Raw genomic sequence first — 23,899 nt, forward strand, 5'->3', positions numbered from 1 at the left:
GTCAGACTCGAGTCATGAATTTGATGACTTTAGACTCGACTTGACAAAATGTAAAGAGACTTGCAACTCGACTTGGACTTCAACATCAATGACTCGTGACTTCACTTGGACTTGAGCCGTTTGACTTGATAAGACTTGCTCCTTTCCCCAAAACACAAAGATTAAAAAGTATGTTATTAAGGAGCGCTCTGTATCTTTCATCGTGTTTGTGTGCGTCTGCGTGTGTGTGTGCAGCGCCGGCGCTCCCAAAGGGGGCACCAAAAAAAGCAACTGAAAAATCATCATAGTTATAATAATTATGTAGCCGAGCTTTTGGTTGTATCATAAGTCCGGCTTCATAAGACCTGCTCCCGGAACGAGCGCGATGGGCTGCAACACAACAGCTCTCTGTCTCATATACAGATGGAAAGAGAAAGCAGAGAGGGATTTTTACACACTGTCTGATAAAGATTCCGACAGTAAAGGCAAGGGGTAGTGATGGATAAGGTTTTCTTTAACAAGTTAAGTCTTTCATTCTCACTTTCCACCTTAAAACTATGAAATGAACTGAACTATGAACTAGTTCAGAACTTAAATGGTGAACTATGAACGTGAACTATTCATGTTTACTTGTATGAACTGAACTTTGAACTAGTTCATGAGAGGTGTGGACTTGCACAACAGTGCAAATCATGCTCCTTTGGTGAAGGATCAACCTTCGCAGCACTTCGGTGTTTACACAGTTTGAGGAAATGTCACAATTCTGACCATGAAGTATCATGATGGTCTTATGTCTTGTCTGAGCTCATTTAAGCTGTAGACTGTTAAACAGACAGGAGCACTTCATCGAAGCGTAAAACATGTGAACTTCCTGTCGCCAGTGTTGTGTTTTTAAACACTTGTAGTTTGAGGGAGATTGAACAATGTACACTGAAGTTACAGAAGTTGTGCATGTTGCGACAAGTTGAAAGTTAAAGCCACGCCACTAATATGGTGTTCAACAAAAACTCTGTTTCCATATGGCTTCATCATCAATGTCTTGAGGCCCTTCGGACAGAAGTTGACATAGTTTCGGTCAATGGACGCAGAGTGTAAGACGTGTCTTCCTCCATGAAGTCAAGATGACACTCCCCGAATTTGAGGTCTAGGAGGAGTTCTTTAAAATACACAACATGTACAAACATCGAAAATGGCCGACATCCTGTTGTGTTGATCAAAATCATGACATACATCTATACTGAATTTGTTTTTTTCACTCCCAGGACCTGTACTAATTTTCAAAGTGGGACAGGGGTGACCTGGTTTTGACATACCACATGACCGCAGTTCAAAACACTGTTTATATATTCTACAGGTAAAACATTGATCTGTGAACCTCTCTGTAATCAAACACAAAAACTCGATCCAAAATGCTGTTGTTTCATTCATCATTCTACGAGTTTGTTTACATCCTCAGATCTTCACTTCCTCATTCACCAACTATGTTTTATAGACAAGATCCTGCTTCTGAGAATAATAGAGAAAAGCAATGCAAAGATATTATTATTAAGGCAACAAAAGTCTGTGTATGAAGCACAGCACAGTTACAATATCAGATCAATGATTGACGAAACCATTAACACTGAACGTGGTGGCATCTGAATTAAATCAAACTACTTGATCGTTAATCATTCCTTTGCATAACTTCCTCTGAAATGTCATTGTCTTACTGATACAAATAAACGATATTTCATGATGGAAGAATGTTTTGATACAGTCTGATAGTGATGTGATAGTTTTGTGTCTGTGCTCAGGCTTCTCTCATGTAAAGCTGAGAAATGGCTGCCACCCAGTGTTTCTACAGAGTTACTGCATGTGAAACCGCAAAATAATAAATAATAAATAAAACTACCCCATATGAACAGCGGACTATATTTGGAGAAATTCAACACATTGTTACCTAGAAAAATAATTATTAACTTTTAATTGTTAAAAAATATGGTGAACTCAATTCCAAACTCACTGCCTCAACATTTCTGAAGTCTCGTTTGTGGAGGGAGCTCGGGAAGTCAGATCACGCGAGAGCTGCATTTACACATGCGCGTGCGCAGCACGGTCACGGCCAAGGCAGGTTCTTTTCATTCTCCGTTCATGAATCCTCGTAAAAAGGAAAACTAAAAGCGTTGTGTTTGCCGGACAGCTATACACTAAATGGAATAATACATCTACACGTCAACATAAGATAAGGTTTAAAATATAATTTAATCAAATACGATTTTTGACAAGAAACTTGGTAAAGTGCAGTGGAACAGGATGTTTGCCCAAGGATGTATACCTACGGTATTTGTTCTTTATGTTTAAGAAGATATTGAAATAAACAATGCAAATATAGACGTGTCTAAACAACTAATAACAGAATATTTAGCTACAGTGGAAGAAATAAAGCAAGCATACAATATGTTTTTTTTTGTTAAGTATCAAATGCCGGCCAATACAGATTTCAAGTTGTCAACTCAAGAACAGTATATAGAAACAGACTGAGCCAGAAGATATAGAACATAAACAGACAACAAAACAAATTAAAAGAAAGAAAAGGGTCAGAAGGTCACGGCTGGAAATAAAAGTTCCATATTGTCATGAATAAGAAGGCATTCCCCAATTCATAAATTTGTTTTGACCCAATTCAAAATATATTAATATTCTATTTTAAACAATGAACTTCTATTGCAACTGAGTATAAACCGGGCTAATGCTATAAAATTATAACATAATCCTCCAAAGATATTCAAGATCTAATGACATGTTATGTTATGTTAATTTGGGTGAGTGAGAGTGCTTTTCAGGCAAAAATTAAGTCAAAATGTTCACATTCAGATTTGGGGATTTATGTCAACATTCAATCTTCATTTTAGAAACCTATTACAATTGGTTCTAATTCGGATGAAAACCTCGGATGGTTCAAATAGTTTAACAGAATACGAGCGCTCCCAAACGCAGCAGCGCCGGGCCGCCCCCCCCCCCCCCCCCCCCTCTTCCTCGGCCTGAAAGCGATTCACGCTGATGACGTCACTTGCAGAGTTGTCATGGCGTCTTTGGGACCGAAGGTGCTGCTGCTGCAATTTAGCTAAAAAGCAATCCGTCGACGGTGCGTGAGCCGACATGGAGGAAACTGCAAACCTGCACCGAGACGCCGACGGGAGCTCCGTGTGCGCCACGACCGCGCCGGAGATGGCTGACGTCTCGGTCGGCGATGGAGTGAAAGGAGCCGCCGAGAAATGCAGGAGTAGTGCGGCTCCCCTCGGTACTTTGGTGGACGCTAGTTGTAGTGACAGCACCGCGGACGTTGCTGCTCCCGTCGCCGCTCCCGTCACGTCCATCGTCGGGAAGTCTGACGCGTCGGTGCCGGTCCAGGTCCTCCCCGCACAGGAGACTGCGAAACCCGAGGGCAGCGGATCTGGGTCCGGGGATCGGATCATTAACGGGATGGGGCATGACTCGCTGCCGCTGGCCGCAGGAGATAGAGAGGGTGGTGCCTCAAAGTTAGTAAACAACACAGGCGATGGAGCGTCCTCGCCTCCCGCACAGGAGAGCGCGGGTTCCGCTTGTGCGGGAAGTGAAGCGACTAAACTGGCCAAGCCGACGCATCTGTGTCCGGACCACGCGACCACGGCGGACCGCAAGTCCGGCGATCGCACCTTATCGGAGGGATTGCCGAGTGGGAGTGACCGCGATCCCAGCCTCGGCGGAGAGTCCCGAAGCATCGATTCACTCGAGTCCTTCTCCAACCTCAACTCGTGCCCCAGCTCGGACCTGAACAGCGAGGGGCTGGAGGACCGGGGGCTGGCCCTGGCCCTGCATGGCGAGTACGGGGCCGAGGGGTCGAAGACCGCCTGCAGCAAGGACCGGGCCGCCGGACAGTCCATATACCACATTAAGTGGATCAAGTGGAGGGAGGAGAACACCCCGATCATCACCCAGAATGAGAACGGCCCGTGTCCATTACTGGCAATAATGAATGTCCTTCTGCTCGCATGGAAGGTAAAAGACTCTGAGATGAGCACAGATCAATAGAAACTTGATTCTAACTCAATACAAATAATCATATTTCACGAGGAGCAGCTCATGTCCTCATCACCAGTGTTTTCATGTTCTCACACAGGACGGTTTGTTGTGAGACTCATAATATCACATTGAGCTCTGCTAACGGTTGACATACACATCTAATACTGGATCGACTGTGTAACCCATAGTGCCTGTGGATCCCTCAGCATTCCTGTGTTAATATGTCTGTCCTGACACGCTCATATAGGATTTCTCAACGTCAGAATTAGATGTGGATTTACTTCCCCATGTCAGCACACGTTCCACTCTGAGGAGGGGTGTGAGGCCTGTTTCTCACCAGCTGATGCTCCAGTAGTGAATGGTCGTGGTTGAACTCGGCTGGTCATGCCTTGTCTGATGATGGGGGGAATAAACAATGAGTGTCCACATGTCTGTGTTGCAGGTTAAGATGCCGCCCATGATGGAGATCATAACCGCGGAGCAGCTGATGGAGTATCTAGGTGAGTGTGTGTATCACCATGAAGACCTGTTACACAAGACAAGAGCAAGGTGATGCATCATGATTTATCTGCAAGGGGACGTTCACAATAACAACTTGATTCTTAACTAAGGGATAATAACACATTTGTAGTGGAGCTTATCACTGTGCTAGACCTTGTTTACCAGAGTGCACACGTGTAAACAGACCAGCGCCCAAAAGCCACTGGCACCGAGCTTCACCGGACCGAGTAAACATTCTAGGGTTTCACTTCCCCTCGAATGAGTGGATACTTAAGGTCAGATATATATATTCCAGAGTCAACAGAGGAAGGAGAGACCAGAGGAGGGGAAACCCCCATGAGCCAATCCTCTGAATTCGCAACGGAAACAAGAGATACATCTCTTCTCTCTGGCTGTCTCCTGCCCGTCATAACTTGTATTCATCCAACAATATCACAGCAGAGTGTCAGTATCCGTCTTCAGTATCCATCTTCAGGATCAATGGAAGTATCTGACTTAAATGTTCTGTTAGGACTGATATGAGATGTGTTGTGGCTTGAATCTATAGGGCTGTCTGGCCTTGGTGTGGGTATGTGCCATTCTAGTTGAATTTGTGTGTTTTAGCTGCCCGATTCCAACAGCACTCTCATGTCCATAAATCACAGTTAAATAGTAAAGAAACTGATCAATTGGTTGTTTCATTTTCATCTAAATTGGTCCATTCGTGTGCCATTCAAGAGCCAGAGTTCAGTCCCTGCACAAAGTTAATCTAGCGTTATGTTCAGGGGCTGCTGGATAACTTTGAAACTCCACAGTGTTTGTCATAACACACACACACACGCAAAAAAAACACCAAGGCTGAAGATGGGTGATGAATTTCAGATGTGGTGTACAAAGTGGGCGGTGGTTGACGTTCCCTCCGCAGCTCAGAAATACGCAGCCTAGCACGATCCCGATCCCGACGGACAGATACAGAGGCATTCAGGGGGGACGACGGATGAGAGAGTTCACAGTTCAGTGGACCACACAGCAGTGAAGGGGGGGGGGGCAGGCAATGTAGGAAAGCCACTCAGCTGGCCAGTCCCCTGCTGGGAACAGTCTCCACTCGCACTGAAGACTTAATGTACGGTGACAGCATAACAATTAAGTCAGAAGGTTTTTTCTTAAGTGCAACCAGCAGCTTGTGTCTTGGCCTCTTGAAGTAACTTAAAGTTCACAAGTTTGCGATAAATCTTGTGTAATATATATATTGGCTATATTCTGTGCTCAGTTTGAGGATTGACCAGTCGTTTTTCACAGCAAGAAACTAGTATGCCTCAAAAATACTGAAAAATGCCCCATCTCGCAAGCAATTGATCTACACCAAAACTTAGTGGGCTATTCCCTGATCGACACCACCTCCTTCCACTAAGTTATGTGGTCGTCCGTCCATTTTAGCGTTGTAGGTCAGGCATTGCAACTATATAAACAAAAGCGTAAGCTCATTCTTTTTGCTTGTGCACATTTATCTCCATGTGGAGCTGTTTTTACTCTACATAGCTGATGATCACAGGAGGTTGATGGTATTTCTTTGAGTAAACTCTCAGGGAGAGTGTGTCGACAGTGCCGCATGATGCTCTTGCCAGCTCTCTAATGAATTAATGATTCGCCGAAAAAACATTCTGCAAAAATATTTACACCAGAGATTTAAAAGTAAGGAGCAGACCCGCAATAACACTTTCACAGCGATAGCAAGAATGCATTTGCTTGGCTTTCACTCGCCCTTCGGAGTGTGTGAAATAGTTTAAAGGTTGCAGCACAGGCTTTTTTGAAGTGCTGATCGGGCCGGGACAGAGCGGGAGCCAGACATCTGCCAGGCTCTGAAACAGCTCGCGCTGCTACAGAGCCGAGGTGCAGAGATCTCAGGTGACACCGCGGTGGACAGGGACTCCGTTGATGCTGTTTGGCACAGCCTCTCCGACTAGTACTTAAAATAAGAGTCCTCAGTCATAACCAGAGCAGATTCATATAGTTTGCTCTGTTAATACAATATACATTAACGCAACACATTGGTCTTTCTGTCCCCCTGCAGGAGACTACATCCTGGAAACCAAGCCTAAAGAGATAACCGAGGCTCAGCGGCTGAACTATGAGCAGGTAAGATCTGCCCAGTCGACACAAAGTTCTGTTCTGCTGTTGAACGGGGCATGTGTTTCTGCTTATCTGCGTGCATTTGTAACCTGCTGACTGTTTATGGTGCTCGAGCAGGGCTGTTGGAATGAGCTCCCTCTTTGTCTCCTCTCTTTCTCGAAAACTCTGACACAGACCGACACTGACAGACTCAAATATCTTCATCTCTTCTTGTGACCCTTACCAATATATTATCAGCACGTTCCTCTGATGTACCCACTCACATACACATTCAGTGTCGCTTCACGCTAAAAGCAGCTTTTTTTTTACATTTGCATTGACGTTTCAGAGAAGGTCAGTGGATTTTCCGTAAAAAGGAAATAAGCATCAGGTTGATTACTAACCTCACTAAACTGCAGCTTAGCGTTTTTTTTTTCCACTGCTCTATAGGTTACATAAGATGTGTCTTGCAAAGTCCAGGGAAACACAGAGGTCAGGAGTGTCAGATTATGTTGTTTCGCATGGCGCTGGATGCTTAGAGATGCATGGCTGGTTTCAGCTCCTGGCTATTACTGAGACCCTGTGTGTTTCTGTGTCTTTGTGTGGGGGGGGGGAGTGTGAGTGTGTGCGTGTGGTTAACCATGAAAGACACTTAGAGATGGAGCTCCAACTCCGACTAACTCCCCTGCTTCCTCCCATCTCCGCTGCCCGTCGATGGAGGAGGAGGGTCCCTGCCTCTCCTCCTCTTGCGTGGCAGAGCACCAGCACATCTGTGAATGATTTGCAGCCACACTTGTCCCTCGTTTAGAGAGGAGGAGGAAAAAAATAAATCGCTCTCCTCATAGATGCTCACTGAATGGCTATTTCTAAATTTAAGTTGAAACTGAAATGCAGCCTCTTAAATAGGCCAGTGGTGCACTCGGCATGCACAGTTAAAGCCAGGGAGTGGTGAAAGTTTGTGTTGCATAGTTATTACGGCGGTCCAGTGCCTGGGGAGCTGTTTAGCATGTGGGTGTCCTCATATCATGTGCCGTGCGTGTCAGTGCTGTGGTTGACACAGAATTTGGAGGCCACGCTGGGCGGGGCTGAGGGATGTGAGAGAGAGTCTGTGAGTTGTGTTCATTTGCACATCACACAGGAGGTTTGTCCTCCTCTATACGCCATGAAGCAATGTGCTCTCGTCGCTTATTGTGATAAAATACAACTGAAGTGGCTCAGACTCCGTAAAGAGCCGTAGGAGTTCATAACAGGAGTGCTTCTATTTATACGTTCAGCTTGAAAAACCCTCATCTGTCACAGGAGCATATGAGGGATTAAAATAGCAGTTGCACAGCGGCTCTTTAGCTATTGTTAAATATTTACTCAGAGGAGCTGTGGAAGGGAGAGTATAGCTTTGCTCTGCTTCGTCTCAGCGGATCCAGCTCGGCATCAAGGAATATGATGACTGTTCAGCCATTGGAGGAAATGTGTTTTCACGGTCAAGAAGCCTCTTGTTTTAATTTAACGTCATTTGCAGTAACGGACGTTGTTCACTGAGGTTTCCATTTCTTTTGTGCTGACTCAGTCCCAGTCTGGGTTTCAAAAAGCATCCCTCTCTGATCTTGCACATTAGCCCGGGCCTGACGAATAATGAGTGGATGCAAATTTTTCATGCATGTCTGTTTGATAGACACTATTAACCAGGATGGCTCTCTGTAGAGCGCATACCTCCGCCAAGGCCCAGCAGTCCCCTTAAATGGATAGATTAGATTTCCCACTCTCATAGATATCAGTCCAATATATCTGGCTTGTTTTTTTCAGCAAGATATTGTTGATGAAACGCTCTATTTGACAATGTTAAAGAAAGTGACATCTTTTCATGGATCCACAACTTGATGCAGATCCACCGAAATTGAACGGGTTGGTCGCTCAGCCGCATTCCATACTTTCACCAATTTAAAATCAACTTAGTCATTTTTAACTACCATCAAGCAAATGTACATAACCTCCTTGGCTGGGATTAATCAACAGAAAATACATCTATGAATAAGCAGAGACGATAACAGAAACACAAAAGGCAAATGAGCACTGAGTGGGCGAGCAGAAGGGGAGACTGTGCTATCAGTTGTGCAGGTTATGGTGCCGGACTAATTCAAGCAGGGCCCATCTTATTATATAATCAGACATTAAGCTACAAACAGGCAAATCATCAGTGTGTGAGGAACACGTGTACAAGTGAATGAAATCCTTTTCAGTATCTCCAGTGCAAAACAATGCATGTTTTTTTAAAGGTTATTATCCCTTTATGTTGACTATGTGGAAAAGGAGCCGAATCAGCCCTTTGGTCAATGTTAAGCCTGGATTGCATTATATCGAGAGGTGTTCTGTCCTCATGTGTTTTTAAATATGGTCTACAATGTAGAGCAGCCACTGATGTGCTTCATGCAAGTGTGACCCACATTATGGGACATTACAGTCTAGTAAACAGTTCATTATTTACGCTCCCACTGAATGGCATCACGTAATAGTTTACTGTATTGGTTTTTTAATGTGCATAGATCTGCTCTATTTATTTTAAAGATTCGTATAGACACAAATATAGTCGGACTCATAAAACCTGCATCAACAGAAACCCTATGATGCACAATGTTTTTGTTTCAGTATTAAGCTGCTTTCAGACAGGCACTGGTTTTCCAGAGGGATGCTTGTGAGAACATAAATGTCAGAGACAGTTGCTCCAAACTCTTTCTGGAACCTCTCCTGCCAGACGCCTTAGTAAAATGTCTGAAACATGTCTGAATGAGGCCATGAAAGAATACAGCAGGAGAACGATGTATGTTTATATTCACGTGTATTTCTTAAGTCAAAAATGTCGCTCTATTGGTTTTCAACTGTGAAACCAAAGTGAGGAAACTAGCTCATATCGAAGCGACTCCTCTATACAGAACCTCTCCTCATACCGAATTCTGTGACCCCCCTCAGTTAATTCGATCAACTCCGGGTAAATTTAGTTTGAGAAGCAGAGAGAAGTTCCCATAGACAGAAGAGGGAAAGGGAAAAAACCCAAGCAAAGCCTCTGCAGAGTCAATGTTATTCTGTGAACATGTATCCAAAAACAAGCACAGATGAATGTGAGCGGTGCAGTGCTGCTAATCATCTGATCTCTGTGAGCTCATCTGCTGTCGGAGCCCTCTGCCCTAAAGTGAAAAGATGTGGTTCATTACACTGCCCTGTTAATCCCGCCATCAGTGCTGCTCAGAAGCGTCCTAATCCGGCACACTCAGAAAGTTTTTTCACCTCAGCTCCGTTATAAAGCTGCAGTAACTCACTGCTCGTGGGATGTATAGAATCTGACCGTGTAACCCGAGTCCACACTCGGCACTCCGAACATTTGCTCATCTGTTATTTCAATCCTAGGCTACGTGATATCATGACACTGTCCCAGGACAATGAAAGACGGTAAAAATAATAGGTTATTACATTTCGTAGTGTGTACATAGGCAAGGAATGCAGCTTAGCATGGATGATTAACGATCAATGTCCACAATAGTGAGACTTTTTTTTAACCATTTTACAATTGTGTTTCAAAGCAAATTAAGCAAAACACACTGGCTGAAATGAATACCGCAGTATCTACATCAACATGATGCAAACACATGAAGTAATCTGACCAGTTTCTTCTCACTAAAAACCAGAATGACAGTCAGTAAAGTGCATACCTGCGCCAAGGAACAACAGTCCCCTTCAATTCAGTCAACTTCCACCAAATTCATAGATATCAGTTCCCTAAATATGCATTTTCTTTATTCAATATTCACTAATTATTTCCTAGGAAATCGATGAAAATGTTGAAAAACTTGCTGTCTCCATGTTAATGGCTTTACAAAGAAATCAACAAACAGACACGGGTGTAAACATAACCACCTTCTTCCAATAATGTTTTATTAATGTAAACTATATGATAACATTATATTACTCATCATTATATTATAAGTCAACACCACTTAAAGATGATAAATAATCAAATTTACTTATCTGAAAATTATTTCAGCGGATAAACTGCAGGTAAATCTTCAGTTTGTAGACTCTGGCTCATGGTTCTGTTATTGTGCATTGTGAGGAACTCAGGGCTCAGCTGTACGGTTTATTGAGCTCAGAGTTAAATGGCAGCGGAGGTTTCGGAGGCAGCTGGGAAACGCAGCTCAGAGGCAGAAATGAGTCTTTCTCACTGGGTCCTCAGGTGTGCCTGCATGTGGTACACTTATAATGTGATGTGGATGCAAAGTATTATCCCTAATGTTCATACAGTGCAGTTAAAGGCTGGTCTGCAAAATAATAACTCTATTGTTAAAGGATAAATGTTCTGCTCAACCCTTCAATCACTAATTCCAAATAAAGGAGTTTCTATTCACATATTTTTGGCAGATTCAATGGGAGAGAGGTTCAACAGACTTTTCTTACAATATCATTATTAAAAATTGTGACAGAGCAACGTGTGCTTATTTATATTACCTATATGTACGTAGAATTCGACCAAAATGGTTTTAGAGAGACAACAAGTTGAACAGTGGTAAACCTCATGCCAATCTTCCTCTCAAAAGCATGAAGGCAGCTATAAAAAGAAGGGGGGAAAGTGGGATATTTGTGAAAATGCATATTATTGCAGGGAGATCTACTGAGGTCAAAGGGAAGAGAGCCTGTGTAACATCCACAATCAAAGTAGTTTACTGGATTAAACATGGAATAATGTTAAATTATATTTGCAAAGCTATACTCAGATTAGTATATGAAGCCCATCGAGGGGGTGGTTCTGCTGAATGAAACCCTGAAACCCAGACCAGCTCGTCTTACACCATGTTGTGTGTTTGAGGGCATTCTGGGTTTTACTGAGCAAACGTATCTAGTTTCCTGCCCCAGGCATCTTTGTGCCTTCACTCTCTGTTTTGTGTAAAGCAACTCACCTGGTGTGAAGGTTCTGTGTGTATGTACACCAGGAACAAACTGTCTGCTACTATAACACGGAGCATTGCTCATTCTTGTGGTCTTTGACTCTTTCAAGATTTTTGCATTTACTTGTTTTGGAGTCGCAGCCTAACAGCTGTTTATAGCTGCACAGTAACACTGAGGAGTGATTTAAGTGCATGTTGCTGCTGCAGTGACTCATCTCCCATCAACTGGACATAACGACATCACAAGTTTTCATAGTTAGTCATTTCAATTTAGTAAAATGTGATTTATGTTTGTTGCCCAATCATTTTTGATAATTATGGTGAGTTTTAAGATAATTCATTGACTCATTGTGGAGAATTCATTCACCGTTTACTGTGTTATGTGAAAAAACTTTACATTAATTCATTTACTCAACAGACAACAGCTCTCATGATCGCTTGCTGCCTCACAACATCATCAAACTAGTTTATTGTTGTTGTTTTGATTGAGGGGCCCCTAGTGGTGGAAGTTACACATTGTACATTTGAAATGGAGACAAAGTTGAATCATTTGTCTGACGTGACTAAAACTTTAACGTTTAACTGGTGTTTACTGACCATGTAGAGCGCAGCGGCCTCGGCCCAGCTGAGGACTGTGGTTGCATCATCATTCCCCTTCTGTCTCTGCCCTCATTCACTGTCATGTTTCGACTGTCCACTATAAAAAATGCGGGCAATGCCCCCAAAAACCAAACAAAGGCTTAGGGCTTCAGAGCTACTGGACTGCTTTGTATTGCCTTTTATTCCTGTTATTCTGTCTCGTCATTGTCAAAGGGGAAATATCATGTCTCATGATGAGTTGTCTGAAAGCTCACACAGAAATGTAATATCACATGGTTTCCTGGCAGTGACTTCTATCTCTTCCTGTGGTTGCAGCTTCATTGATGGACAAAGCAAAAAGCCAATAAGAGCAGTAAATATGAAAACAGCTCAACTCTTCTTTCTTTGTATTGTAAAGGAATAAATGGCATCTCATGCTTTCTTGTTAAGGTAGAAAAATCAATCGCTGGTAGATTCAGATGTGCTGCCAGTGCGGGCTGCCAGGAAGAATGTAACAGATAGGGACAGCTCACAGCACATTAAGCAGCTGGATTCAGTGGGTTCACATAATAATGTGATTTTATAGTTGTTTGAGTAAACCTCAAGTTCACATCGTTTAACCTGTCGTCTGCATTATTATATTTCAACAAGAACCTGTGTCTTTGGTCTCCTTGTTTCCCAGAACATGAGCGATGCCATGGCCGTGTTGCACAAGCTGCAGACCGGTCTGGACGTGAACGTGAAGTTCACCGGGGTGCGAGTCTTCGAGTACACCCCAGAATGCATTGTGTTTGATCTGCTGGACATCCCCCTTTACCACGGCTGGCTGGTCGACCCCCAGGTGAGATGGACCTTACTTGCTTCACTTCTGTTTTCTCCTCCCCTCACTGAAGCCCATCTTTTTTCTTTTTTTTTTTTGTCCTTATGTCGTTCCTCGACACTCTCATCTCTTCTAAAATTCACTTGATATTCTTACCAGTAGTCTGTGGTTGCCTAGCATCTGAAGGTTGGAATATTTGTTCCGGTTTAATGGTAAAACAGTTTCCTCATGGTCTCGTAGTTCTGTTCCTGTTTGTATTCAGACTAACTTATTTCAAAAAAACTAAGCAGAGTAAACATTAGTTGTTATGGCTTATCGAAACTCCTTGGTATATGTGGTAACACATATACTTGTCAGCACTTCAGAATGACTTTCACCTACAAATCAGAAAATGAAAAGTATTAAAAAAAGAGGCAAACTGTGCTTATGTCCTGCTTCATGTTATTTAGCAGTAAACTGTTTCTTATTTTTCCTGTTAATATAATTGTTGTCACAGTTCACACAGTGTTTGATATATTCCAGTGTTTCTGTGAGGTCTTAAAAAGTCTAAAATTCAATCATCTGGATTTGAGACCTTAAATGTCTTCAATGTGTTGTGAACATGGTGGCCTGCAAAGTTTGTAATGTCTCTGTGCTTTGTAGTTCTTTCTCAGTGATAAAGATATAAACATGCTGTAATAGATTACAAACAAGACCAACATAGAACAGATTTTCTATGGTAATTGATCTCAGCTACACTCAGCTTGTCTGTGGGACAAATGATCTCCTGTCTCCACCGGAGACATAATGTAGCAAGTCGAGGGTGATGCTCTACTCGGCTACTTCCCAAAATATTTAATAATGGGGAGCGTAAGTGATTCTGGGAGTCTCATATTCCTTCATATTTTTCGAACTTAACCTAGGCCTAACATTACATTCATTATGGTCTGGAAAAATCCCCACGGGTCTTAAATTTAACTTGACAATAATGATCGGGTTTTGTAAAGTTTGACTTGCTGTTCGATCCATTTAGCAGTAATGATATATTTATTTGTATACATGTTTCATTTTGAATAATTATAAGCGATAGCTTCCCTGATGGCTCCTACAAACAGCAGATGGATTGTGTAAATGTAATCGGTTTAATTGAGACTCATGTCATATCTAATACCACCGAATGAATGTGTTATATTCCAGAGTTTAGTGTGACCAAGGGAATCAGGTTTATACAGTGGCAGCAGTTTTAGTATAAACCCCCTTGTTGCCAGTTTTACATTTTGAATAGCTCTTCAGTGGCGCTCAGTATAACAACACTACAGCTTTGTATCTGTGTTTGCAGATGCATGACATTGTCAAGGCAGTGGGAAACTGCAGCTACAACCAGCTGGTGGAGAAGATAATATCCTGCAAACAGTCAGACAACAGCGAGCGGGCAGGTGAAGGTAGGCGTTCTCTCTTCACTGCTACCACTCTTCTTCTGACCTGTCTGACTCCTGTCTCTGTTTTTGTTGTGGCAATATCTAACTCTGCAGAGGAACAGCAGTGTGCAGCTTAACATCAAATCAGAGGCACATTCATGACATTGCACGTGTTTATTGGGCCGTCCGGCGCAAACCCATTCGGCACCAAGTCCAAATCCAACCAGGACACACGAGGGCACTCATTAAATGACCTACTTCCACAGGTCACACATTTCTAGCTTTTAGAAACTTCCCAAGTAAATATTTGTTCATCCGGAGCGGTCGTCCGCTGGGCTGCGGCCAAGTCAACACATCAACATCTTAGTCGATGGGGATATTGACGTGGAAGATTCCCTTCCTTTCTACTGTGCTTCTCCATGTGCAGCATAGGGAAATCCTTTCAGCACTTCATGTGAGTGGTTTGCTGCTGGGGCCACTGGTCCCTGCTTAAATTGATGGATATGACTGTCAGAAAACTCAGAGAAAACCAATTGGAAGCTGTTCTGCCTCACAGAAGTCTTTCATCTGTCTCTCAGCCTAAACTGGGTTCCCTACAGTAGCTGTTTTTCACTACATGCTTTCAGAATAGTTTCCTGTATGAGTGTTTGATTGCATGCCAGCACTAAAGTCATTCGATCTAGTTGAATATTCAAGTAAGATTGATCATGCTTCCAATGTTTTTGCATTTTAAAATCAAGCATTAATTCAGTTTCTCCTTCTGTACTTCTCTACATATTTCATCCTTCTGTCTCTCTCTCTCTCTGTCTCTGTCCCTCTCTCTCTTCCTCTCTCTCTCTCTCAACCTAGGCATCATAGCGGAGCAGTTCCTGAGCAGCACAGCCACTCAGCTGACGTACCACGGCCTATGTGAGCTCACCTCCACTGTACAGGAGGGCGAGCTCTGTGTCTTTTTCAGGAACAACCACTTCAGCACCATGATCAAATTCAAGGTAAACACTAAAGGCTTCTATCGCCTCCCTCCATATTATCGTGGCTTTGTCAGGGCAATAAACCAAAATCCATGTGTGGAGCATAACGTATAAATTGCAACAACTTGAGTAGAAGATGTTCTCATTAGTCAGTGAGGCCCTTAAATCTTTTATAGGACCGTTATTGCTTTTTGCTTCAGAGATATAACCAGCAGATAAAACTGAATTAGTATTTCTCTCCATATGCTCATTCCGAATATCAACAGATCCACCTGTGGGTAATTCCGTGTGAAATCCTCACACTTTTAGGCTGCACCATCACAAATCTAAATGAAATTCACATTTAGATTTTTTGCTGATATGGTCGCATGAGGAAGCTATGGAACCATGTCGTGTCTAAAGCCGGTTTGACTTTCACACAAGCACAACGCAGCAGGATCTCATATCATTTTAAAGCTCTTTTCCAGCTCCATATTTATCCTAACAGCATTGTGAGGGATTTATAAGAGTTCAAGATGTCATCAAGTCCTCCAGAAACGTTGAGCTTTGGTTTTTGAGTCACTGCTGAGAAATCATTATTTGCAATTATTATCAAGAAATTTGATGATGATTAAATTTGAATAGATTTTGAATTATTTACAGATTCTTCTAGTTGGTGTTACCATCCACACTCTTCTCTCTGTTTCTCTTACCTTTCTGATGAAGCCCATTAGTGCTTTCCAATACTGTTCACTACACAGACTTGTTATAACACATTCTTAAAACAATAAATGCTACGTGTTTTTTGTAACCGCTATACAATATTAGACCATTCTCATTCACATTCAGTGCGTCCCATCTGTAGCTGCCCACAGCTGGCTCACCATATCATTGCAGCTGGAACAGGCCTTTCCTGTTGACCACAGGAGGGGAAGTGAAGTCTGCACACTACCCCCTTTTAATCGCACACCATCCTTGCCAATTCAATCAAAAGTGTGTGTGTGTTACCTATAACCTCCGCCTCCGCCTCGGTTCTCTTGTAATCACTCATCTGCAGACATGTACATGAACGCATATAGCCACACATGATAAACGGCCATATGTAGGTTGTGTGGGTGTGTACTAACGGTCTGTGTGTAGCGTTACACTGATAAGATACGTGTATGTGGTGTGTTTCCCAGGGCCAGCTGTACCTCCTGGTTACAGACCAAGGTTTCCTGACAGAGGAGAAGGTCGTCTGGGAGAGTCTGCACAACGTAGACGGAGACGGCAACTTCTGCGACTCCGAGTTCCGGTTGCGGCCGCCCTCCGATCCAGAGACGGTGTACCGCGGCCAGCAAGATCAGATAGACCAGGTCTGAGCACTGACGCAGGCAAGACTGGCAAAACCAAGCAACTGTCTACCACCACATCCTGATATGCTTATTTTTTGACGCGCTTTTCTCGCCGTCAGTGGTCCCCAAAAGTTAACACAGAATGCAGGACCAGCATTGGCACACTGTTCCTCCCTGTGCTTTATTCAAGCATGTGTGATACAAGAAAAGAAACAAAACAATCAATAGATATAAGACAAAAATGTAGTAACACCAGAAAGTCACACAATCACAGAAGGGAGTGATTACAGGGAAAAATCAATTGTGCACCATCCAAGGCTAAAAAAAATTCAGGGAGGGCTCTTAAATAATAGATGTGTTATGCCTCACTACACTTTATCTGCCAAGTGCAACCAAGTCCCTCCCTTCATTCTGATCTGTGCTTCACTATATTACCACACAGGCCCCGAAGCAATGCAGCAGGGTTACGTCTCCTCTACATTTTCACTTCAACTCACTGCTGTTTGCTTATTGGTTTGCCAGAGTGGCCCAAAGACAAATGTTCTGCCTTCACACATACACACAGAGGCTGGACCTGAGCATGGGGTCAATTATTTTCTTATTTTCTGTGTTTACCCAGGCCTCAGTATCTGCAAGATTGAGCACGGTGAGAAAAATCTATTTTATGTACTCATGATCAATTCAGTTAGATGGAGAGAACTTGTTGTAATTCCATGTGGGGAAATTGGGTCTTTTGAAGCGGAACCTACTGAGTATAATACAATGGAGAACGTTTTTTTCTTAATTGAACCTTTAAAAATAGGAAGATAAGTGAAAATTGATAACAACAGACCCAGTTTGGTCAGTCAATCAATAAGCAAAGAACTGTGGTTGTGGATTGTTGATTGGTCCGTGCTGTGCAGGCTGAGGAAGGGCCGGGTTGCTTAATCAGAGCACGCCCCCGAGCGGACAGCTGTGCTCCTGAATGATCAAGTCCTTCATTGTGTGTTGGTATCAGGACTACCTGATGGCGCTGTCACTGCAGCAGGAGCAGCAAAGCCAGGACCTTCAGTGGGAGCAGCTCCCCGAGGGCATCAGCGACCTCGAGCTGGCGAAGAAGCTTCAGGAGGAGGAGGACCGACGGGCCTCCCAGTACTACCAGGAGCAAGAGCAGGAGCAGGCGGCGGCAGCAGCAGCGGCACAGGTGGGGAGGGAGATGGAGGCAGATGGGAGAGGGAGGAGAAGTAGTTTGAACAAATGTGGGTCATTTAATGTAGGAGGAGACAGATGGATGTCTGCAGCAGGGAGTTTGAGCTATAAAGGAGGAAGTGAGGATGGAAAGGGACAGTGGTTCCTCCTTCTTTCTTGTAAAGCTGCCTCTGTTCATCAGGAGGTCAACACACACTTTGTCTGTAGAGCTGCATAAGGGCTATGGAAAGTCATGCAGATAATCAGAGGCAAGGAAAATTATCCATTCCAGTCAACGGTTTTCTGCATTAACTTGACATATAAATGTTTCATCTAGGTACACAAGGCACATGCCAAGGACACACAAAGAATATCAGTGTATTGTGTCTTTACTGAAAACATCCTTAAAACACTCACAGCCCTGAAGGGATAAGCAAGTGAAAGCTCGGATTTTTAGAACTGGTCAAACCTTCTGCTTCTGATGTGAATCTGATGACATTAGTCTGAAAGATATCTATTTAATAATTCCAGCATTCAGCTCATTGCCTTCAACAGTGGCATTTTTAAGGGCCCAGGGAGGAGCTGGTGCAGTGACGTGTTTGGTGACACGATACATTCAATATTAATAAACTTTGAATAGACCGGTGACCAGCACTCTGGAGCAGTGGTGCAGCTTCAGGGCTCCGTGGACTGGAGTCCAGCAGGAGGGTGCTGCACTGCCGGTCACTTTTGGTTTCAAACAGAAAGCTGCCACCAGCATCACCGCGGGGCCGAGCAAACAGCCCATTTTTAACAGGCAGGTTTAGTCTTCATTAGTTTGGGACTTAATGTTCCCCTAAATGGTGGAGAGCTATCCAGGCCCAGAGGCAGCCGAGCAGCTTGGTGTGTCCCATGAGCAGAGCAGCATGCTAGTCATTAACAATTCAGCCCTAGCTTCATCATCCCACAACACTTTTTTCCAGTAGCACCGTGAAGATGCTCTGTGGCGAACTTCAGGTGTGCAGTGAATATGTTTCAGAGAGCTGTAGCTCCCTCCGTCCTATCTGGTCCTGAACACTTTGCTCCATGCAGCCAGGCACCACGATTTGTGTTTGGTGACTCATGAACAGGGACGTTAACCAGTTCCAGTGATTCATTCAAGCCTTCAGCTGTTTCTGCTCTGGACCATCTTTCAACCTCACTGATCATTCTACATGGTGTCATCTCAGTGGGTGCTCACTTCCAGGCGGAGCAACCACAGAACCAAATCATCTTTCATTCATTTTCAACAACTCTTGATCATGTGTCTTCAAAGATCTCTTTTTTTTTGTGAGAAATCATTCTATCCAGATGCTTTTTGTTGGTGAGCTTACAAATGAGCTCTAAGTTCTAACACACTCATAATAACAGGCACAGATCTATATATTTATACACTTTTGCTCTTCGATCCTGATTGTGCAACAGGGCCAGCAGGAGGCTGCGGAGGGAGGTGAGGCGGAGAGAGGAGGTGCAGGTGGTGCAGCAGCCGGCCCCGGGACGGCAGCAGCAGCTGGAGCCACGCCCAGCCCCGGAAAGCAGTCCTCAAGTGGGGAGCGCAAAACCAAGAAGGAAGCGAAGGATAAAGACAAATGTGTTATTTTGTAACATACAGCGTGTCTCTGTGTGTGTGTGTGTGTGTGTGTGTGTGTGTGTGTGAGTCTGTTTTGTGCATTTGCTAATCTGTGAGGAAAGGGACAGCATTTGTTTCTCCGTGGAATGGACACGCAACTCGGAGCCCCACTGGATGACAAACAAGGGAAGGAGACAATTTAGGAGAGACTAGGAGAGGATTTGCTGTTCCCAAACCACTGGTGCCTGCTATCCTCTAAACATAGACATCAGAGGAAGGGACACGACAACAACAACAACAACAACAACTACCCCTTATCTTTCATAGAGTCGGCCAAACTTTGTTACAAGTTGCACAGTGCACTATATTTGTGATGTGGGGTCAAATTTATCTGGGTTGGTATATTTTATAGCAAAAATATATAATCTCAAGAAACAAAATGTTACATGTTAACAGCTTTCACCATAATCTTTTCCAAAACACACCCATTGTATATTTCACTAATTTGTTATTATTGCAGCTTATAAGCTTTTTTTTTTTTTTTTTGTACTTATAAATATTTACAAAACGTTTTTAGACAAAAACCCACATGTTTGTTAGGTTATTGTAAGTTTCCTGTCGATGCCAAGATTCACATTTTATTTATATCTCTCTGAGCACAAAGCTTTTGGGAGCATTCATTTTTTTTCTTTAAACTGAAAGGGATTTGTTTTGTTGATAATTTGCCTGTTGGAACTCATGGTGACACCGTTTGTGTCCCTTCTGAAACACTATGGAAACACTCAATGCCAGATAGCTGCCAGATACTGTAGCGTCACAACAATACTCGTCACAGCTTGCCCTGTTCAGAATTGCCTTAACAGAGAGTGGCAGTGTGTCGTATCCTGCTCTGTTTGAATGTGTATTTGTTTCCATGTGTATGGTTTGTACAGTACATGTGTGCTACGTGGTAAAGCGGCGTGCGGTTGGCATGTGTCATTTAATTGGAAATAGCCAAACTCTTTTACGCTGTGTAAGTTAAGCTGCCATTTCTGGACATTTTTTATTTCCTTTGTGTTGTGATACTATGTCACACAAACAAAAAAAGGGTTGGGTCAATTTTGTTCGGAGCTGATGCTCCTGTGTGAGACCCAACAAGCTGTTGGCAGATTAGATGTGTATGAGATTACACCCAGTTTGGAGTGTGGTGGTTATGAAAGACCCTCTTCTCTCTAACAGTCACACAGTGTGTGTGTGTGTGTGTGTGTTGTGTTTGCGCATGTCTGTGTGTTCCTGTACTTTTATCTTTGTGAGCACCATTTTCAGCATAGACCCTTCAGAGTGAGGTCCTCACTTTTTCAAAGGGCAGTTTGAGGGTTAAGACTTGGTTTTAGGGTTAGAATTAGCTTTAGGTTAGGGTTAGGCATTTAGTTTGGATGGTAAGGGTAAGGGGCTAGGTAATGTATTATGTTAATGAGTGTCCTCACTAAGATAGAAGTACAAACGTGTGTCCGGCACTATCCTGATACATTTTGTTAGGTTCCGGATTTAGAAGTTCCACTGCAGCCAGGTTTAAAAAAAAGGGCATACCACAGACTTCAATAATTCACATGTCATATTCCACTACACAAGGAAAGTGCTATTCATATTTGTGAACATGTAACTGGACATAAAACTGGGACGTTAGGACAAAGCATGGATTTGAACTCCAGTCGCAATGTTTGGACTTTGCTCTATTGTGTAGATATTTCCCTTCTCTTTCTCCGGGTTAATTTAATATTATTGTAGAAATTACCTTCAGCCCCTCTGTCACATTCAGAGATGCGTAAATTAGAAGGTTTACATATTGATCCGCGCCGGAGGTGTTGAATAGACATTCTGAATACTGAACCTCTGTGGTACGAGCTCGTCCCCATTTCACCGCTGCACCGAGCGTAGCAAACACACAATGTACATATTTACCTAACGCGTTTCTCCAGCTGGTGGGTGGTGCCATTGTCATTGTACCATGGGACTGCCTCCTGAGAATCGTTTTTCTACCTAAACATTCCAATTGGATGCCTTGACTCAAGCCTTCGACCACAGACCGAGGGAGACAGTTGTGACAGGAGGTGTTCACAGTGCTTGCGGCTCGGTGAGAACGGGTTCGCCATCGGGACAGGACGGAGGCAGCGGGGCTACCTACTGTGTGGGAGCCTGCAGTTTGAGCTTGAGCTTGTGTGTTCGCTTGGCCCCAACTAGTCTATGTTTTGTATGTACATATATATAAATATATATATATGACGCCTTATGACATTTCAGCATATTTTATAGGACAAAAGGAAAACAGGCGTATTAGCAGAATGAGACAATCCATGCATTTTTCACACAGACATCAGAAATACTCTCAGGCCTTTTACTGAAGGGACATATATATCCTCGAGTGTCTTTTTCAAATGGTTTTCTTTGTAATGGCACAGTTCCTCGGCCTGTATTCACTTTGTCCGTCACAACTTTAAGTGTCTGTCTGTGTCTGTGTGTGTATGATCATAACTACTATTTGACACTTTGAAGGACTCAACACTATTATTATTTAAGACCCTGGATGGTGAGCGTCACACTAAAAGAAATAGGGTTGACTTAAAGCTGCTCCTCTTGTGTTAAGTTGGATTATGTAAAGACAAATAAACTCCTTCCTTGGACAGGGTTAAGGAACATTGTGAACTATGTACACGTTTCATTGACTCCTTAGTAGTTGTTTTATTTCCCGTGCAGCTGAGATATATAATCATAAGGTGAAAGCCAGAAGGCAACAGGGCGGCTTTGTGGCAATATATTTTCTTTCCCCTTTATTCTTGTCTTTACCGAGATTCACCTCATTTGCGTCTCAGCCCTCTAAGTGAACATGCTGATTTATCATTCCAGTGGAAGTCTCGGTTTAAATGAAACTTCACTTCGGGCAGTTTGAGTTCAATTTGACTTGGTTGGTGTTTGTGAGAGTGAAAAGAACGTGACGCCACACATTTTTATTATTATTGATATTTTTTTATTTCAGATTACCTTGTGCTTTTTCTTGCTATCCAGAGTCCATTATTACCAGAATTTGAATATTTTCTGTTGTAACGTGTTTGTTTCCCCCACCCCCCTATGACGAATCGATCAGAAGGATTTTGTGTGTTCAGTGTCTCGGCGTGGTTTCTTGTATGCCTTGTAAAAGTGATGGTGGGGTTAATGCTGTAAAAGTAGTATTTTGACACGGTGGTTGTTGAACATATAATCGTTGTAATTGGTTTTGCACTGTTACATTTATATGCACTAACAGAAGAGAAACATACCTCATTTTATACAGAACAGAAATTGTGCGAGAGTGCTATTGTTCTATTGGTACCGTTTTAAAAGAGAAACGACTGAATAATGGCCAAAAGAAGGATCTCGAGTGGTCGATCCTAAAGCCAGGAGACTACTATTCATTTGTGAAAGTATGAAAGGGCTTTTTAAATGTGTCGGCTTCAAATGACACGAGTGCATTTGTTAAAAGACAACAACATGAAAGCTCCACTTCAATAGAAGTCGATGCAATTTGATATATACAGGTTAGCGGTACACCAACACCAGACTCGACCAATTCAAAGGTCCGAGTACAAGCACACAGCTCGTGGCTGGTGAAGGACGTCCTAATGGAGGACAACAGTAGCTACATGCACATCATTTAAAGCAGTTTTCTACAAAGCACGTAGACAACGCTGGCATCCATTCAATCAGCAAAAAACACTGGTGTAGGTGTACCTCTAATTCAGGGTACTTCTCCAGAACAGTCCCATCATTTAATCACATGAAGTCCACAAACAAGGGCGACACACCCAAACTTAAACACACAACAACAAAAAAGGGGGGAAATTCTGCTTCATAAGGCTCGATGGGTTGTCCTGTGTGTAGCAGAGGGTCTTGTCCGTCCTTATTGTGCGAGACAGACAAATTAAGAGAAATTAAAACGTCAGCCCCCCCCCCCCCCCCCCCTCCAGGAATATAATTTCAACTGTGCGGCTCATAGTGTTTATATTTCAACACGCAAGCAAAAAGGAATGGGGTTGTGAATATGGGAGGTTACTCATTTGAGTTGATTTCAATGTTCATCTATTTACATAAATGACCAAATAATGTATGTAGCCTTTCACATTACAGTCACATATTGTATATGGTTATAAATATATAACAAAATGCCTTATAGACGAGGGACATTCAACCTGATTAGAAGTTACGAGGATAATAAAAATAAGATCAATCATTGGTTTTCGTTGTCATTTGTAATCAGCCGATCACTCTGATGTTCACAATGGAACTTCAGTGTCAATTATTTATTTACCTCTGTCGCATCTTATTCCTTCACTTCTTATCCATTTTCTGCTGCTTTGACAGGATTCAACTCACTTCATTATCATCTCCACCCAGGAGGTAGTTCTACACCATGTCTGATTGGTTTGTTGGTTAGTATTATTCAAATCAATCTACTGAACTGATTTCCACGAAACTTGATGGAAGGACGGGACATGGACGAAGAATAAAAACATG

The 23,899-nt window shown here is 43.0% G+C and overlaps 1 protein-coding gene across 2 annotated transcripts; it reads left to right on the forward strand.

Annotated features, from left to right (window-relative positions):
- Positions 1–2,999: 2,999 nt before the first annotated feature.
- On the forward strand, positions 3,000–23,617 carry mindy2 (MINDY lysine 48 deubiquitinase 2). Of its 2 annotated transcripts, XM_062385528.1 has the most exons (10): positions 3,000–3,996; positions 4,463–4,520; positions 6,572–6,636; positions 12,799–12,957; positions 14,255–14,357; positions 15,183–15,325; positions 16,465–16,638; positions 17,237–17,263; positions 17,615–17,800; positions 19,228–23,617. In XM_062385528.1, exons 1-10 carry the CDS (start codon positions 3,118–3,120, stop codon positions 19,405–19,407), a joined length of 1,974 nt encoding a protein of 657 aa, XP_062241512.1. In that variant the 5' UTR covers positions 3,000–3,117; the 3' UTR covers positions 19,408–23,617. The 2 variants fall into 2 exon arrangements, with proteins under 2 accessions (XP_062241512.1, XP_062241519.1); XM_062385535.1 differs by lacking the exon at positions 17,237–17,263.
- The last annotated feature ends 282 nt before the right edge of the window (positions 23,618–23,899 follow it).

The sequence above is a fragment of the Platichthys flesus genome, chromosome 1 (genome assembly GCF_949316205.1).
Source record: "Platichthys flesus chromosome 1, fPlaFle2.1, whole genome shotgun sequence".
NCBI classification, from domain to species: Eukaryota; Metazoa; Chordata; class Actinopteri; order Pleuronectiformes; family Pleuronectidae; genus Platichthys; species Platichthys flesus.

Coding starts and splice junctions, on each gene's coding strand:
- mindy2 (XM_062385528.1), top strand. CDS start 3,118: ATGGAGGAAACTGCAAACCTGCACCGAGACGCCGACGGGAGCTCCGTG. Junction 4,521..6,571: donor GCAGCTGATGGAGTATCTAG/GTGAGTGTGTGT, acceptor GTCCCCCTGCAG/GAGACTACATCCTGGAAACC. Junction 15,326..16,464: donor GCACCATGATCAAATTCAAG/GTAAACACTAAA, acceptor TGTGTTTCCCAG/GGCCAGCTGTACCTCCTGGT.